At 43.7% G+C, this 17,337-nt stretch overlaps 1 protein-coding gene across 1 annotated transcript in view; it reads left to right on the plus strand.

The window, feature by feature from the left end:
- Frmpd3 (FERM and PDZ domain containing 3) overlaps positions 1 to 17,337 on the plus strand; it is a 68,125-nt gene that overhangs the window by 26,588 nt on the left and 24,200 nt on the right. The window contains exons 6-11 of the mRNA XM_027933264.2: positions 1,120 to 1,251; positions 3,158 to 3,277; positions 9,275 to 9,411; positions 9,747 to 9,873; positions 12,218 to 12,307; positions 14,438 to 14,617. Coding sequence (XP_027789065.2) covers positions 1,120 to 1,251; positions 3,158 to 3,277; positions 9,275 to 9,411; positions 9,747 to 9,873; positions 12,218 to 12,307; positions 14,438 to 14,617 — 786 coding nt within the window. The remainder of the gene's footprint in view (positions 1 to 1,119; positions 1,252 to 3,157; positions 3,278 to 9,274; positions 9,412 to 9,746; positions 9,874 to 12,217; positions 12,308 to 14,437; positions 14,618 to 17,337) is intronic.

Raw genomic sequence — 17,337 nt, forward strand, 5'->3', positions numbered from 1 at the left:
CAAGCCACTTGTCCCAGAGAGGTACCTGGGTGAATTGACAGCCTGGCACAGGGACTATTACACTTGTAACACCAGTTGGCAATTGCTGGCTTGGCTGTCCACAATCCCAGTGCAGCTGAACTGCAAAGAAAACCTCATCTGTCCCTGCCAGAGCTCCAGCAACACTGGTGCCTCTGTGACTACTTGGATAATACAAAGAGATCCTCTCAAGTACCCACCAATTTCCAGCCTACTATTTAAATGGCTGAACGCCTTTCTGTGTTCATTGAAGGGCTTGTTTGGCAGTGCTGGCTGTCAGGTAGCTTTGCATTCCCAAGCCTGCTTCTTTCCAGCTTTTGGGGGCTGAGAGATGCTGAACACACACACTGGAACCCAGCGGATATGCTGAAGTCACAACAAATAGATGGCAGAAGTCTCCAAACTGACATTTGGACAGCCCCCACCAATATGTTTCCAGACGCCCTAGTATTAAAAGTAGGGCAGCAGAGCAGACGGAGCCCAGAAGTAGTCAGATTTATGACTGTAAACCAGACACGTGACATAGTTCCTCTGCATGGACACATTTTTCAAGTTGCTAAATTGATTGTGTCTAAAAGCCAGCAATGGTCAAAAATGAACATTTTGCCAGTAACTGAAGTCATTTGAATTAGATTATGAATCTGGAAATAGTATACTTTTTTAATTATAGAAATGTAGCTTTTGCTAATTCCTAAAGGAAAGAGCTGACACACAAACTCGAGTGGGCATTCTGACTTATAAGAGATAAGGGGAGAACCAACACAGTGCCTGGCACTCAGGGAATAGTTTGTCAAATGTAAGGAGAAAGGGAGGAAGGAAGGGAGGGAGGGAGAGATGGACATGACCTTCTTTTGCCATATGCATCACCTGGGGAGTTTCTGGAATGCCTGCCTCCATCCCTTGTACCTGTGGTGTTCTCCAGGGCCCAGGCCACTGGGGAGCCTTCATGGAGCCCAGTACCTGGGCCACAATAAAGGCTAGTGTCTGTCTCAGCCTTCTACATGGGACTACTGTGCTTGGCTTTCAATCCCCTCCTCACATGATTGTGAGTCAATTAAAGCCAAAAAAGATCACCCTCTCAAGGCTCTTTTTCTTCCACAGGATGTGATGGTGACATTACAGGACCGCCTCTCTCTGAGGTACATTGAGCACTTTGCTCTTGTTCTTGAATATGCTGGGCCAGAACAGAATCACAAGTTCCTGCTTCTTCAAGACAAGCAGCCCCTGGCTTATGTAAGTAACTTCTTTATCTTGGCCCAGTAGCTTTGTATGTGGCCTGTACTAGAGAAGAGGACCCAAGGCACTCCCTCCCTAGAAGATTTGTAATGATATGCTCAGCCAGCTCCCAGAAGACAATTTCATACCTAAGTTTGTTACTACCCATCACAGAGGGCCTTTGGGCAATGCCCTTTGTGACCTAAGGAAAGCTCATTAGTCTTGGTCTCCAGGGAGAAGAGTGATTCTCTGCATGGCACCCAGAATGCTGAACTGACAAATAGTCTTTTGTCTCCCAGAAAGCCCACCTGTTAAATTTTTCTCCTTCCTGAAGAGAAATTGGCCTTTCAGATGAGGCTGTGATATAGAAAAGTCAGGAAATGGAATCAAGTGAGAGTTGGGAATTGGCTGAGTAGAGCCAAGAATGGACACCCTGACATCTATATTATCTTCCAAGATAGAGTAGGAAAAAGTGATCTTCCTGGCCCACACCATTTGGAAAAAAGGCTGAAGAAATCTAGGACTCTGGGTGGGATTTTACCAATATGAAGCACCAAGAATTATCAGAGTAGCAAACAGGTTTCCCAAGTAGGATAAGAAAGAATTGGAGAAGGACAATTGGGAAAAAATTCTACTCCATGGCTAAGAGCCTACATGGAAGCCAAACAGAAACCAAAATCACACACACACACACACACACACAAATGAGTTCTTGGAAAGAAAAATTCTTCAAGCTCAGCTGTCAGCCAGATACAAACAAGAGCCTCAGCAATAGGAAAGACAAGGCCATGGATAAGTGCTTGGAGGAGGTTTAAGAGCCCCTCCCCAAGCAGCCCTTTGAATACAACGAGACTTTAAAAGAAGTTTCAAACTTTTTATTATGAAAAATTTCAAACAAACACAAAAATAGAAGGAATATAGTATTGTAAACTCTATTAGCCATCCCCAGCTTCAACCATTAACAGTATATTTGGAGGTATAGTGTTTCATCTATACCTCCAAATAGGTATAGATGTATTCAATTTGATTTGGCCTCTAATTGGCAACTGTTACTGTGCTTGAAGCTGAGACCCTGTGCAAGAAAAGAGTCTGAGAAGTTCTCAAGAGCTAACTCTCTTCCTACCTAGTGTTTAAGCACTTAGACCTGATTGTTGATAAAGTCCATGTCTTAAATAAATGATTTTACACGCGATCTTAGCCCAAAGGCTGAGAAGCAATAGATAAGTGATTTTAAAATAGGAGTCACTTTGGGTCAGAAGGGCAGAAAAGACCTTGCTCTACTTTCCTCTAAGGGTACAATAGTACCGCTTTATCCACAGGGGATATATTCCAAGACCCCCCCAAGTGGATGCCATAGATAGTACTGAACCATACATGTACTGTTTTTTTTCCTATACATAGAGACCTATGATAAAGTTTAATTTATAAACTAAGTACAATAAGATATTAAAAACAATAATAAGCTGGGTACAGTGGCACATGCCTATAATCCCAGCAATTGGGGAGGCTGAAGCAGGAGAATCGCAAGTTCAAAACTAGCCTCAACAACTTAGGCCCTAAGCAACTTAGTGAGATCCTGACTCAAACAAGGAAAAGGGCTGGGGATTTGGCTCAATGGTTAAATTGCATCGGGCTCAATTCCTACTGCCCCAAATAAATAAATAAATAAATAATATACATGAATTGTTTATTTCTGGAAATTCCCATTTAATATTCTCAGGCTACAGTTGACCATGTCTAACTGAATATGGGGAAAGCAAAACCTTGGACGAGGTTTACTGAATGTGAATCTGCCAGGTAGGAGACAGAGTGGGAACAACAGCCTAACTCTGCCCTAAGCCGCACTTGAAGGAGCCACCAAACTGACTGCCCACTACTCGAGCATTGTAGATCCTTACTTTCACCTCTCACCCCTGGGATTTAGGTGGTACAGAGGACACACTATCATGGAATGAAATGCCTGTTCCGAATAAGCTTCTTTCCCAAAGACCCCGTGGAGCTGCTGCGTCGGGATCCTGCTGCTTTCGAGTACCTTTACATCCAGGTAGAATCTGGCTTGGGGATACAGACAAACAGCTAGTAGACAAACAAGCAGGCAGGCTGTTCTGCCATCACAGTGAAATCACTATGTAAGTTTTTTCAACCTCCATGTAGTTCTGAGGGCCCTTTTCTTTTCTGCTACCATTGTATTCCATAGCTAAGTTGACTGGCCTGGTGACCTGAGCTGCCTGTGGCTCAATGTCCTGTCTTTTTGACCATGCAACTCATTGGTTTTCAGGAACAATCAACCCAAATAATGCTGGCTCCTTCACAGAATCCCAAGGTCTAACAAGCACATTGGGTTGCAGGGGTCCTCAGCCTCCAATACCATGCTCTGATAAGGAGATGATTCCCAACTCACTTCACCCAAAAACATTCAGTGCTTACTCTATTCCAGGCCCTACCCTAGGTATTGGCGATCAAAGATGACAAAAGAACTATCTTGGCTCCTTTAAGCTAGTCTGTGTGTAAATAAATATGACAGTGGTGGGGTTTACTGTCAATGAGGGCACCCAGGAAGCAGTTTGCCAACTGCACATGGGAGAGATAGTGAAGGCTTCACAAGGAAATGACAAACACATGCTTCTTGCAATGAGATAAATGGAAGTTTGCTGTGTAGAGATACAGAGTAGAGGGAACATATTCTAAGCAAAGGACTTTGCTTTTACAAGAGCATGGGGGCACTAAATAGCATGGTACAATGAGAGAACTGAGTGATTTTATTATAGCTGCAATACAGGATGTAATGTACGGAGCAGTAGGAAATGAAGTGGGAGAGAGAGGAAGCAGACAGTGAAGGGCTTGGCAGGCCATGGCAAGCGTAGGCTTTATGATGGAGGCTGGGCAGTGATTCTCAAAATGTGGTCCCAAAGGCAGCAGCGTCAGCATCAACTGGGACCTTGTTAGAGATGGAAATTCTTGGGGCCCAGACCAATCCTATTGAGCCAGAAACTTGGAGTTAGAAATAAGTGATCTGCTTTAACAAGCCCTCCATGGAATTCTGATATCCAAAGGAGTTTGGGAATTACTGCTTAAGGACAGTGGTTCTTAACCCTAACTGCACATTAGAATTATCTGGAAAGTTTTGGAAAAAAATGCTCTCTGCCCCACAGTGTCAAAGCAGGAAATATATAGGTGCTCTCAAAGTTAATATTCTCCTTTCCTATCAGACAAGAGACCCACTCTCCCTGCTTTTTTTCTGCCTTTGGCTGATTGTTCATTTTCTTATTAAAATTCACACATTTCAAGACCATAAAAATGTCCTGTGCCACCCTCAAGACTGATTAAATCAAGACCTATGAGCTGACTCCCAGACATTGCTATTTTTAAAATTCTTCAGGTGATTCTAATATGCAATCTAGATAAAGAAATTCTGTGGAGGCACAGAAATGGTGAAAGGAGAATAGCTTGGTCAGATGAGCAATTTCAAAAGATCACAGAGTGCCAAGGAAATTCACCAGCTAGAGAACCATGGCAGTTATCCAGAGAAGAAATGATGAGGGCCAGAATCAGAACTATGATAGAGTAGGTGGGAATCAAGAGAGATTGAAGGGCTGCAGTTGTAGCTCAGTGGTAGAGTGCTTGCCTAGCACATGTGAGGCACTGGGTTCAATTCTCAGCACCATATAAATAAATAAATAAAGGTATTAAAATATTAAAATGAGGATTAAATAGACTTTGACTTGATGAGTGACTGGCAGAGGTGATATCATTCCTCAAATTAAGAAACAAAGGCAGTGAAATGAGTTTGGGGACAAGAGGAGATCTTTTGGGGACGTGTGGAGTTTTAGATGCCCACAGGATGTACACAGCACTTGATGAGAGGAAAAAATAAACCCAGACTTTATCTGTCTCTGATAGTGACAACTGGGAATATGCTATGAGACATCATCATTGTCCTTTCTGCCCTTTTTGACAACTTAAAATGTTAGGAACATTTCTTTGCCTTAAGTTCCTTTACCAACCCTCCAGGGGGAAATGAGTTGTGTGGTTGCTCTATGAATTTTAGAAGTTTAATTCTCATTTTGTTTTACCTGAATTTCTTTGTTCAAGCCTCCTTTTTCCCATTTTTATTGGTGCACTATACTTGTAAATAGTGATGAGATTTATTGTTACATATTTGTACATGCATATGATATAACATCTTCATTTAAGCTTCTGGGGACCACCTTGGATCTAATATTTCCAAATTTGATGACAAGACCATATCTACCCAAATTCTCCCCTTTATGATGATATGGATATCAGATTTATTCCCTCTTTTTTCATATTTCAGTTTTACTGATGTATAATTGACACATAACAAACTGCACATTTGAAGTACACATTGTGTGGGTCATGGTGGTGCATGTCTATAATCTCAGTAGCTTGGGAGGCTGAGGCAGGAGGATTACAGTTTCAATCCTCCTGAGATGTGTGTGCGCATGTTTACACACACACATACAGCCTCAGTAACTTAGGAAGGCCCTAGGCAACTTAGCAAAACCATGTGTCAAAATAAAAAAATGACTGGGGAAATAATGCTTGTTCACAAATCTCACTTTTCCAATAACTTAAAAAATAAATAAATGAAAACAATAAAGTACATACTGTGCAAAATCTGGACACTCTCTGTTACCCATATGTGTATATACAAAGACATTCCAAAGTATTGAGGGACAATAATTCCCCTATCTTTTTGGAGCCTCTCGGGAAATACACGCCCTTAAGTCCTGAGCAAGAGATACTGAACAATTATTGTACCCCTCAATAACTTTGGCTCTCTCTCTTTCCACGGACCCCTAAGGTCAGAGAGCTGTCCTGGATTTTGAAAAGGTACTTCTGTGTGTTTGCAGGCTTTCTTTGCAGTTTTCTTAAGTTATTGGAATAGTGAGATTTCGTGAACCCAGCATTATGTCACCAGCTAGGATAGATGGCAATATCTATTATTCTTAAAAGTTTCCCCAGGTTCCTTTGTAATTCATTCCCTCTAATCACCAGGCAACCACTGACCTGCTTTCTATCACTGTAGATCAGTTTTCATTTACTAAAATGTATATATATATATATATATATATATATATATATATATATAGTATCATACAGTATGTATACTTATTTTAGACTAGCTTCTTTCGCTGAGCATGATGATTTTTTTAAATGTTGTCAATGGATTTTTTTTTGAGAGAGAGAGAGAAATTTTTAATATTTATTTTTTTAGTTCTCGGTGGACACAACATCTTTGTTTGTATGTGGTGCTGAGGATCGAACCCGGGCTGCACGCATGCCAGGCGAGCGCGCTACCGCTTGAGCCACATCCCCAGCCTTATGGATTTTTTTTAATTTTATTTATTTTTATGTGGTGCTGACTATCGAACCCAGGGCCTCACACATGTCAGGCAAGTGCTCTACCACTGAGCCACTACTCCAGCCCCATGAGCATGATGATTTTGAGAGTTCCAGTTTCTCCACATCATTTTCAACACTTGAGATGTGTGTGCGCGTGTATACAGACACACACATGTACTTTTTTATTTTAGTCATTCTATTAGTGTAAAATAGCATCTCATTGTGGTTCCCATTTGCATTTCCCTAATGACTAATGAGGTTGAACAATGTTTCATGTGTTTATTTGCTATCTTGAATCTTCTTTGGTGAAATGTCTGTTCAAATCATTTGCCTCCTTTTCTATTGGACTATTTGTTTTCTTGTTATTGATATTTGAGTCCTTTATGTATTCTGGAAACAAGTTGTTTGTTGGATATGTTATTTGCAATTATTTTCTCCCAGTCTGTGACTTGTATTTTCAATCTCTCAGCAGTGTCTTTCCTAAGAACAAATGTTGAATTTTTATGAAGTCCAGTTTGTTAATTTGTTCTTTTATGTACAGTACTTTCAGTGTCACGTAGAAGAAATCTTTGTCAACTCAAGATCACAAAGCTCTTCTATATTTTTTCCAGAAGTTTTATCATTTTAGGTTTTGTATTTAGATCTATGATATATTTTGAGTTGACTTTCATATAAGATGCAAGGTATCCATCAAAGTTTTTTGTGTGTGTTTTGGCATATGGATATACATATTCCAACTCCATTTGTTGAAAAGATTGTCCTTTCTCCACTGAATTTCCCTTGTCAAAAATCAGTTGTCCAGCTGAGCATAGTGATGCATAACTATACTCTCAGAGACTCAGGAAGCTGAGACAGGAAGTTGCAAGTTAGAGGCTAGCCTTAGCAACTTAGTGAAACCCTGTTTCAAACTAATAAAAAGACTGAGATGTAGCTCAGTAGTAGAGGGCCCCTGGGTTCAATCCCCAGTACTGCCAAAGAACAAAAGAAAACAAAACAGTCATTTAACCTGGCACACTGTAGTTGGGAAGCTGAGCCAGGATCCAAAGTTTGAGGCTAATATGGCAACCTAGTGATACCCTGTCCCAAAATAAAATTTAAGAACTGGAATATAGCTCAGTGGTAGAACTATTTGCCCCATATGCTTGGGCCTCTGGGTTCAACCCCCAGTAATGCAAAAAAAAAATCAAAAACAATTCAGTTGTCTATATATTTGTGGAGGTATTCTTGAACTCTATTCTGTTCCATTGATCTACTTATATATCCTTATGCCAACATTATATTACTTTGTTTTTGTAGCTTTATAATAAGTATTGAAATGAAGTAGTATTTGTCCTCCATTTTTTTTATAAATATTTTTTAGTGTTGATGGACTTTTATTTTATTCATTTATTTATATGTAGTGCTGAGAATTGAACCCAGTGCCTCACACATGTGAGGCAAGCACTCTACCACGGAGCCACAACCCCAGCCCCAACTTTGTTCTTTTTCAAAGTCATTTTGGCTATTCTAGATCCTTTGTGTTTTCATGTGAATTTTAGAACCAACACATCAATTTCTGCTAAAAACTTGATGTGGTTTGGATTGAGATTGTGTTAAATCTATAGATCAATTTGAGTAGAATTGACATCTTAAAAAATATTAAATCTTCTAACCCATGAACACAGTATTTCTACATTGATTTATGTCTTTAATTTTTATCAGCAGTGTTTCATAGTTTTTTGTGTACAAGTCTTTCACATGTTTTGTTAGATTTATTCCTAATTGTTTTATATTTTTGATGCTATTATCAATGATTTGGATTTTTAATTTCAATTTCCAATTGTTTGTTGCTATCAGAAATACAATTAGCTGTCATATATTAACCTTATGTCTTATAACATTACTAAACTCACTTATTTGTTCTAGTAGTTTTTTATAGATTCCATTGGATTTTCTACATAGACGATCATTGATGAAGTATTCCTTTTCTACCTTCTCCCATGCTATAATTATACTACTGTGACTCCCTAGTCCCTTAACTGGGTCCACCTCAACCAAATGGACAACTGTTCTAACCAAGCTAGATTCATTGATAGCTGGGGTCCTGGTCCTTAGAGTTTGAGGGTTACCATAATGTTTGGCCAGCAGTTCCAGGAGACCAACATGAAAACAGCCTAGGAATGATTGGCCCATCAATGTTTTGTCCTTTACACCCCAAGGAACAGAATGTCTGCCTCATCCCTGCAATCCATCTCTCACCCTGAGTTTCTGGGCCAGAACACTATACAGAGTCCTTCCCCACGTCTCTGTTTCTTTGTTCCCATCTGCTCTTGTGGAAGAGTTTTATATGATTGGGGGGTGAGTATTGCTACCCCAAATGTGGGAGGGTCTTTTTTAACAGGAGGAAAGAAAGGGAGTGGTATGCTGTGAACTACTTTATGCCCATTTGCACCCTACCATTGTGCACACCTGTCACTGAGAAAACTGTCCACTATCTGCTGAATAAAGCTAATAGTGTCTCTGTGACCTGAGACTTCTCTGTTGTCTCTTCCCCAAAGGCAGCATCTTCCTCTTTCCTTTGATCTACCATGTCTTACCGACACCGTGGTTCTTTTCTGAAATATAAAGGAGTAGATAGGGGGTGGGGAGGGAACATCGCCTTTAACTAACAGGTTTCGACTGCCTTTTCTCACAGAGTCGGAATGATGTTATCCGAGAACGCTTTGGAATGGACCCCAAACCGGAGATGCTTCTGGGCCTTGCTGCCCTCCACATCTATATCACTGTCTCAGCCACTCGGCCTAGTCAGAAGATCTCACTCAAGAATGTGGAGTGAGTTGGGCTGGGACCCTTTGGGTTGGGGGCAAATAGCTGTGTAGGAAGAAGGTAAAATGGTTGAGCTGTATTGCCCTTTATCAGGAATGCAAGAAGTGGAATGGGAGTGAGAATTGGAGTTCCTCACACCTTGCTCTAGCCCATGATGCCCTAGAGCTACCGCTTCTATTAGGGAAGTGTGGCCAGTGTTCTCTTGTTCCAGTCCCTCTTTTTCTTTCTCCCAGTCTCTGTTCCTCCATCTGTACTTTTCAGATTCAGTTTCTGACTTACCATCTTCTATTATCTGTCACATTTTGTCTCTCACTAATCTTTTACTTTTCTTCTGCTCTTAGGAAGGAGTGGGGCCTGGAACCCTTTCTCCCCCCCTCCCTCCTACAAGGCATCAAAGAGAAGAACCTTCGGAAATCTCTCTCACAGCAACTGAAGGCTCACCAAATGCATCCTTCTAGTGGCACCAAGGTACCCAGAGGAGGCCATGGGGTACCATGTTCAGGCACTAGAGGTCTTGGGGCGGGGGGCAGGGGGCGTTTTCTCTGGTGATCTTCACCACATTTTTTGACTCAGGTGCACATCCAGCATGTCTGGGAATGGGGACAGTTATGGAAAGGATTTTCCCCAAGCCTGAGCCTGTCCCAGAAACAGCTCAGTGGCACTGACAGACCTCTGGGTCCTGAAAGCAAAGAGACCAATGCCAGAGATCATCCTCAGGTTCTTTTACCAATTAGCTAGTGTGGATTGAGCACCTGTCATGTGGACAGCACTAGACCCTGGGGAGGCACATATTTTCCATGAGAATGATCACTCTGTCCCAGACTAGCTTTCTAATTCATCAGTTCTGGTATATGGAATTCTGGAGGTAAAAGCCCCCCCCCTCCGGGGGGGTATGACAAAGCCTGACCTGGAGAATGGGTCACTGGGCAAGCATAGGAGGAGGGCTTAGGCCACTGCTACACTAAGACACAACCCTTTGCCTCTGAGAAACTCCCTCTCCCTGCCTCTCCTAGCCATGCAAGCCCTTCTTAGGCTTCTAAGGCTCTTTCTGCTTTAGCTTCCTGCCCAAGAGGCAGGAAGATGGTGAGAGGTACTAGAATCAGCATGCAGATGTAGACACAGGACACAGTCACCCCCATGTATTCCACCCATTCCAGATTTCTTGTATTATCAACTAGCTTCTCTTTTAAGATACAAATTTCCCTGGAGAGCTAAGCCATTCCCACCTTGCTGTGCATATTTAATCGGATTGTTTTTTTTCTCAGCTGAGAGCACCAGTGTTCGCTGGCTCCTCAGCTACCTTTTTTTTTTTTTTTTTTTGGAGGCACTCCAATGCTCCTCCTGGAGATATAAAGATGAAGAAGGCCTGATTCTGGCCCTGGAAGCAAGCACAGTCTAGTGGGGAAACACAATCAGCAGACTCAACAGTGCTGTAGGCACTGTGCTCTAGCATGGAGGAGGGATCCCAAGCCTAGGTTGAGAATGGAGAATAAGGCCAGGAATTGGTACATTTGAAGCCAGAGCTGGGTCTTGGAGGACAGGCAGAGAGGAGTTTTTCTAGATGTGATGGTGGGGGTGGTCAGTAGGAAGAAGACTTTCCCAGGTAGGAGATCCATCTATACAAATGCCCAGGGATAGGAGAGACCTTGGTGCAAGGAAAGAAATGCAAATAGCTGGACCCAAGCAAGTACACAGAATGCAAGGGATGTGGTAAGGGGGTGGGGAACAAGAGAGGAGGCTGGGTAGGGGAGAGGTGGGCAGGAGCCAGTTCCTGGAGGGCTTTGTGTGCTATGAAAAGGGGTTGTATTTCATCCTGTAGGCAGCAGGGAGCCATCTAAGGGTTTAATCAGAAAGCCAATATGATTAAATTACTATGTTTTAGGATGTCCCTTCTAACAGTGTGTGGAAGTGTTTGAGGGGAAAAATATTAGTACTAAAGGTAACCTGGCTGCCACCCTGACACAGATAGAAATGCCAGGCAGTGACTGTGGAGCAAAAGAAGAGGGATGGGTAGATTGGAGAGGGAGTTAGGGGAAAGAATCAAGATAATTTGATGACTAGTGGCCCTCAGATCAAAGGATGGAGGAGGAGTCCAGTGTCACTCTCAGGTTTCTGATTCAGTTGCCCCAGAGATGCTGATGGAGACCTGGAATGGATGGATATCACCCTTGGGAAGTAGGGGTGCTCAGTATTAAAGCATTAACTGAGACACCCCCACCTGGAGATAGCCAGTATCTAGGTGGTTCTGAGGATTTGAAGAATCTTAGGAGAGATACATAGATTGGGCAGGGTGTCAAAAGTTGGGGAAGAGTTGGGCACAGTGGTGCACACCTGTAATCCAGCGGCTTGGGAGGGTGAGGCAAGATCATGAGTTCAAAGCCAGCCTCAGCAACTTAGCAAGACCCTAAGCAACTCAGTGAAGACTTGTCTCTAAATAGAAATATAAAAAAGGATGTGGCTCAGTGGTTTAGTGCCCCTGGGTTTCAATTCCTGGTACAAAAACAAACAGAGTTGGGAAAGTGTTGGAATGAATCCAAGAAGAAAAATGTAGTCAGCTGGATGCTTTAGAAATGAGGATCAGGGCGTCAGAGGAGGGTTTAGAAAGTGAGATGGGTGCTAGATGGATGCTAGATGTGAAAGCTCCCTGAACTGGAACCTTCCTGTTATTTTACTCAGGCCTCCTCACATTCCAAGTGTAGTAGCTTAATGCCTTCAGCCTGTCCTAGTATGTCAAGACTCCTGTTTGAGAAGATGATTTGTTTTTTCTGTGCTCCTTGTGCTTCTCATATTTTGAGATGGGCTGTTTCCACAGGGCTCTGCAATTCAGGCAAAGCTCCAGTACCTTCGAATTCTGAATGAACTTCCCACCTTCACGGGCGTTTTGTTCAACACTGTGGGACTGGTCAGTGGGGTAAAGGGGGGAGGGGAAGGGGTGTTATCCTTTTGTTGACGTTTGTCCATGGTGGGAACAAGAGAGGAAAATACAGTCCGCCCTCCATATCCTTAGGTCCTGTATCTATTGATTCTACCAACTATGGATCACAGCTATTCAAAAAAAAATTGTGTCTGTACTGAATGTGTACAGAATGTTTCTTGACACTATTCCCTAAACAACATAGCATAACCATTGTTTATGTTTATATTGGATTAGGTATTATAAGTAATCTAGAGAAGATTCAAAGTATACAGGAGGATAGGTGATAGGCAAATACTATGCCATTTTCTCTACTGGACTGGAGCATCCATGCATTTTGGTATCTGCAAGGGAGTCCTGAAACAAATTCCCCATGCATACTGAGGGCTGACTATATTTGTTTTCAGCATCCCTTCATCGCCCCTTTGTGTTCCCCTTCCTCTATTTCAGGAGTTGGCACACTTTTTCTGTAAAAGACCAGATAGTAAATATTTTAGGCTTTTACAGGTAGACCAAATGGGTCTTTGTGGCAGCAACTTAGCCCTGCTGTCTTAGCATAAAAGCACTCACAGAAGCCTGGCGTGGTGGCCCATGCCTGTAATCCAAGCAGCTGGTGGGGGATAGGGAGCTGAGGCAGGAAGATCCTGATTTCAAAGCCAGCTTCATCAATGGTGAGGAGCTAAGCAACTCAGTGAGACCCTGTCTCTAAATAAAATACAAAATAGGGGTGGGGATGAGGCTCAGTGGTGGAGTGCTCCTGAGTTCAATTCCCAGTTCCCAAAAGAAAAAAAAAAAAAAAGCACCCATAGACAATGTATTAACAAATGGGGTTTGCTGCATGCCAATAATTATTTAGGGACACAGAAAGTTGAATTTCATATAATTTTCCAGCGTCACAAAATATGGTTCTTTTGATTTATTTACAACCATTTAAAAATGTAAAAAGCATTCTTAACTCTTTGGCCATACCAAAACAGGTGGTGGGAATGATTTGGCCCTTAGGCCATAGGTTGCCAGAACCATTGCCCTTACAGATACTCCCAATGGCCTCTACCCCAGGTTTCCTGAGTCCTTATTACTGCCCCCCTCCCCCTGTCCCAGCACCTCCACTGCCACAGCAATATCCTAGGGCTGGCACAGCTTGCTCCACCCACAAGATGGGCCCCAGGCTAGTTGACCCCTGTAAAAGGAAATTCAAATCATCCTGCTGATTGGATCCAGGTGCTTGGCAAGCTCTGGAGGGAGCACACAGGAGGAAAGCAGCTTATCAAAGTGCCTATAACCAGACACAAGAGGTTCCTGGGGTGATGCTAATGGCAGGGAATGGGCCAGCCAAGGGCTCAGGCTTGATGGCTCCAAGGAGCTTGTCAGAACCATTAAAGAGAATCAAGTCCATCAGGCGTAGAGGTAGCCATTTTACATACTGGAATTTGCAGAACACTGAAAGCCCACTGACCTGCCCCACCCCCTGCACACACCATCAAATCTCTCTGCCCTCCACCACTGCTGAAATTCCCATTGGCCATTCTTTTGAATAAAGATTGCTAGAATGCCTATTAAAAGGTACATATCCTCAGGGAAGGAGGCCTCCATTAAGCACTCAATCGACCCTTAACACCTTAGGCAGTTACTTGGTCAGTTCAGCTTTTGGCTTTGGATGAGAAGTTCAGGTTTGAGTAGCTGTTGGAGGGGGGAGGGTAAAGTCCAGACACAATGCTGCCTGCTTAGGCAGAGCACTGGATGGGGACACTGAATGACCCATAGTAACCTTGGAAGGTTTAGCAGGGCTTAGTTAGGGGAAGGTTCTCCAAGGGCCCCAAAACAAACTTCACTTATTCTCACCATTTTGCTAGAGCCAGCTCTGCTGCTACCCACTTAGCCTGCTGTTGAGGCTAAGGTATTGATTTAGACAATGGTTTGGGTTCCTATGTTGGAATAGAGAGGTTCCAGACCATTTCCCCTCAAGGTTGTCCTCTGGCCCTGGAACTGAACCCCAGAAATTTCCAGCCCCACCAGCAGAACCAGCCCAATGCATATTTTGTGTTTTCTCCTTTTACTTCTTCCTCACATCCTACCCCATTCTTTATGTTAATGCTGCCTGCCACACTTGGGCACCAGGACGAGAAGCAGTCAGCCACCACTCTCCTAGTGGGACCCCGTCACGGCATCAGCCATGTTATTGACCTCAAAACCAACCTCACCACTGTGCTGTCCGAGTTCAGCAAGATCAGTAAGATCCAGCTGTTCCGGGAGAACCAGGGCGTGGCCCGTGTGGAGACCAGCATCATGGATGCCAAGGTAAGCCCTACTTTGACAGATTACTTCTCTCCAGGAACAGGCTTTGGGACCAGAGGAAGAACTAAACTTCTGAAGAGAGTTTGAGCCTCTGAAGTTGTCACTAGAGGAGTTTCTGGAGAGGGGGACCTCAACTCAGGACAAGTGAGGTCCTTGGCATATGTGAATTTCAGCATGTGCCAGTCAGAGGCACAGACAGATTTATTTAGGAAAGCAAAGACACATTCAAGAGGAAATGTGGGCTATCTTAGGGGAAAGACATCTTTTGGGGTAAGTCAAAGAATACATGTTCAGCCGGGCATAGTGGCGCACACCTGTAATCCCAGAGCCTCAGGAGGCTGAGGCAGGAGGATCTGAGTTCAAAGCCAGCCTCAGCAAAAGAGAGACACTAAACAACTCAGTGAAACCCTGTCTCTAAATAAAATACACAAAATACAAAATAGAGCTGGGGATGTGGCTCAGTGGTTGAGTGCCCCTGAGTTCAATCCCAGTACCAAAAAAAATAATAATACATGTTCAAGGGAGAATGGGGCCCATCTCCAAACAGAGAGACAGCAACCCTTTGTTCTGGGTTGTCAATATTTTACAGAAGAACAGTAGCTAGGGGTGGACTAGAGGAGTAGTCAGGGGAAAATTACCAGTGGGCCAGTGTTACCGCTGTTGACAGGTGACGAGTCCTTGCTTCCCTGATGTTGAAGAATAACACCAAAGAAGCACGCCAAGGCAAGGTCAGAGTAGAAATTAGAAGTTTATTAAAGGACAGCAGAAAAGACTTCTCCCGGAGGAAGAAGGGGACCCAAGAGGTGGAATCCGTGGAAGTGCGGTTGTTTCCCCTTTTTATAGTTTTGGTGATGGAATGTAGGTTGGAAGGCCCGAGGGGTGGGACACAGGTGGGTCAGGAAGGACTTCTGAGTCAGCACCTTTTTGCTGGGGGCTGTTCATTAACATTTCTTTGAGGTGGACTTTGGCCTAGGGCCTTTTCGGGACTTCATTAACATTCCATGAGTTGTCCTGTGTTTTCCCTGAGTCATTCTCCGCATGGTCTCCATTTTAGATTTCACTCGATATTAGACCCAATTTACCTAACTACACTGACTACCTAACTTTAAATCTGGCTTCACCAGGGGTGCAGTTTAGGGGAAGAGCCTGAGGCAGGCATGAGGCCCTGGGGCCCATCCTCAGCATCACAAAAGATAAAGTAAAAAATAAAATAAAAGACGTATCTCAATCTTGCGCCAGTTTTCCCCGCACTTTCATACTGCCTGCTACGGGTTACATCTTGCAGGCAAAGATGTGGGCCCAGGGTGTGGGCCAAAAATGAGGGCTAAAGATTTGGGTTGGTTTGCTCTTGAGTTGCTTGTTTTGCATTTCAAAGGTTCATTCCATCATTCTTATTGTTCAAGGGCACTACCTTTGGAGACTCAGGATATTTTTCTCTCTCTTAATTACTATCTCAAAATTAAGTTCATTGATTCTAAAATGGTTCAGGCCCTGGGCCCCTTTGGGCTGCTCTATCTTTCCCTTCTCATCCCTCTGGGACATGCGCTTTAACCTTATAAGGTGAGCCAGCAGGAGGGAAGGACAGGGAATGTCAACTCAGCAGGATTCCATTCTTCACAGGACAAGGGACCTGGAGAACTTGGAGCTAACCCAGGCCATTATTTCCCATTCATTCTCATGGCATAGCACACATAGAAAATTATATTCACATGGAGCTTTGGGGTCAATGGAGCAGCCCCATAGACTAGCCATCCCAGGCCCCACCTGGCTGCCTCAAAGGCCGAAGGAGTGGATGTTTTGGCTCATTTCTACCACATACACTGGTTGGGGAACACCCACTTTGTAGTACTGAGGGCTGAACCCCAAGGGCTTTCTACCACTGAGCCATATCCCAACCCCTTTTAATTTTTAAGACGAGGTCTTGCTCATTTGACGCGGCTGGCCTGGAGCTTGCAATCTTCCTGCCTCACCCTCCCCAATTTGCTGGGATTACAGGCATGTGCCAGGGAGCACTCACTTTGAATCAGGGGGGAGGGGCCATATGAGCATGTGGACAGAACCAACAGGGCCTGGGGAGGGGGAAACAGGTAGAGCTTCATCCCCATTTCACGTCTCGGAGCCCAGCTCTTCCAGAACCTCAGAACTTTTCCCACAGAACAGCACCTTCAGGCAGGAAAGCAGCTGTCTCACCTGGGCAAAGCCTGGCAGCTTCGGTCAGCCGCCTCCTCCACAGCTCCCGTTTGAATACAGTGACCAGCGTGGGCTGGGGGCAGGCCTGCCTGCCAGCTGTCGGAAGCCAGTTTAGAGGAGGTGCAGCTTTCTTTTCTTAAAGGATTTCCCAGGAGGCCATGTTGTTAGCAGATTAAGAGGTGGAGTGTTTGCTGTTTCTAAAAGAGCAAATTAATTACTTTATTTTTGTATTTGTGAAACCCAGAAAGCTTGCTTTAGTATGTTAATTTCTCCACCTGTGATTCATAGGCTTCCCATTGGTTTAGGAACCCGCCTGGTGCTTAGGTTTAATTGGCTTGTAGCCACTTCCTCAACCAATGATCGCTGCCCTCCTCAGATGTTGTTAGGTAAAAAGCCAAGTGAACTGGTAGGGAAGGGGGAGGAAAGACGGGACCTGCAGGGGAGGTGTGGCTTCCTGAGAAAGCAAAAGGGTTTAAAACTGAGAATCAGCTTTCTAACTGAGTCTCCTTCTGTGTTCTATGGGTAGTTTTCCA

This window comes from Marmota flaviventris, chromosome X (genome assembly GCF_047511675.1).
Source record: "Marmota flaviventris isolate mMarFla1 chromosome X, mMarFla1.hap1, whole genome shotgun sequence".
Lineage (NCBI taxonomy): Eukaryota > Metazoa > Chordata > Mammalia > Rodentia > Sciuridae > Marmota > Marmota flaviventris.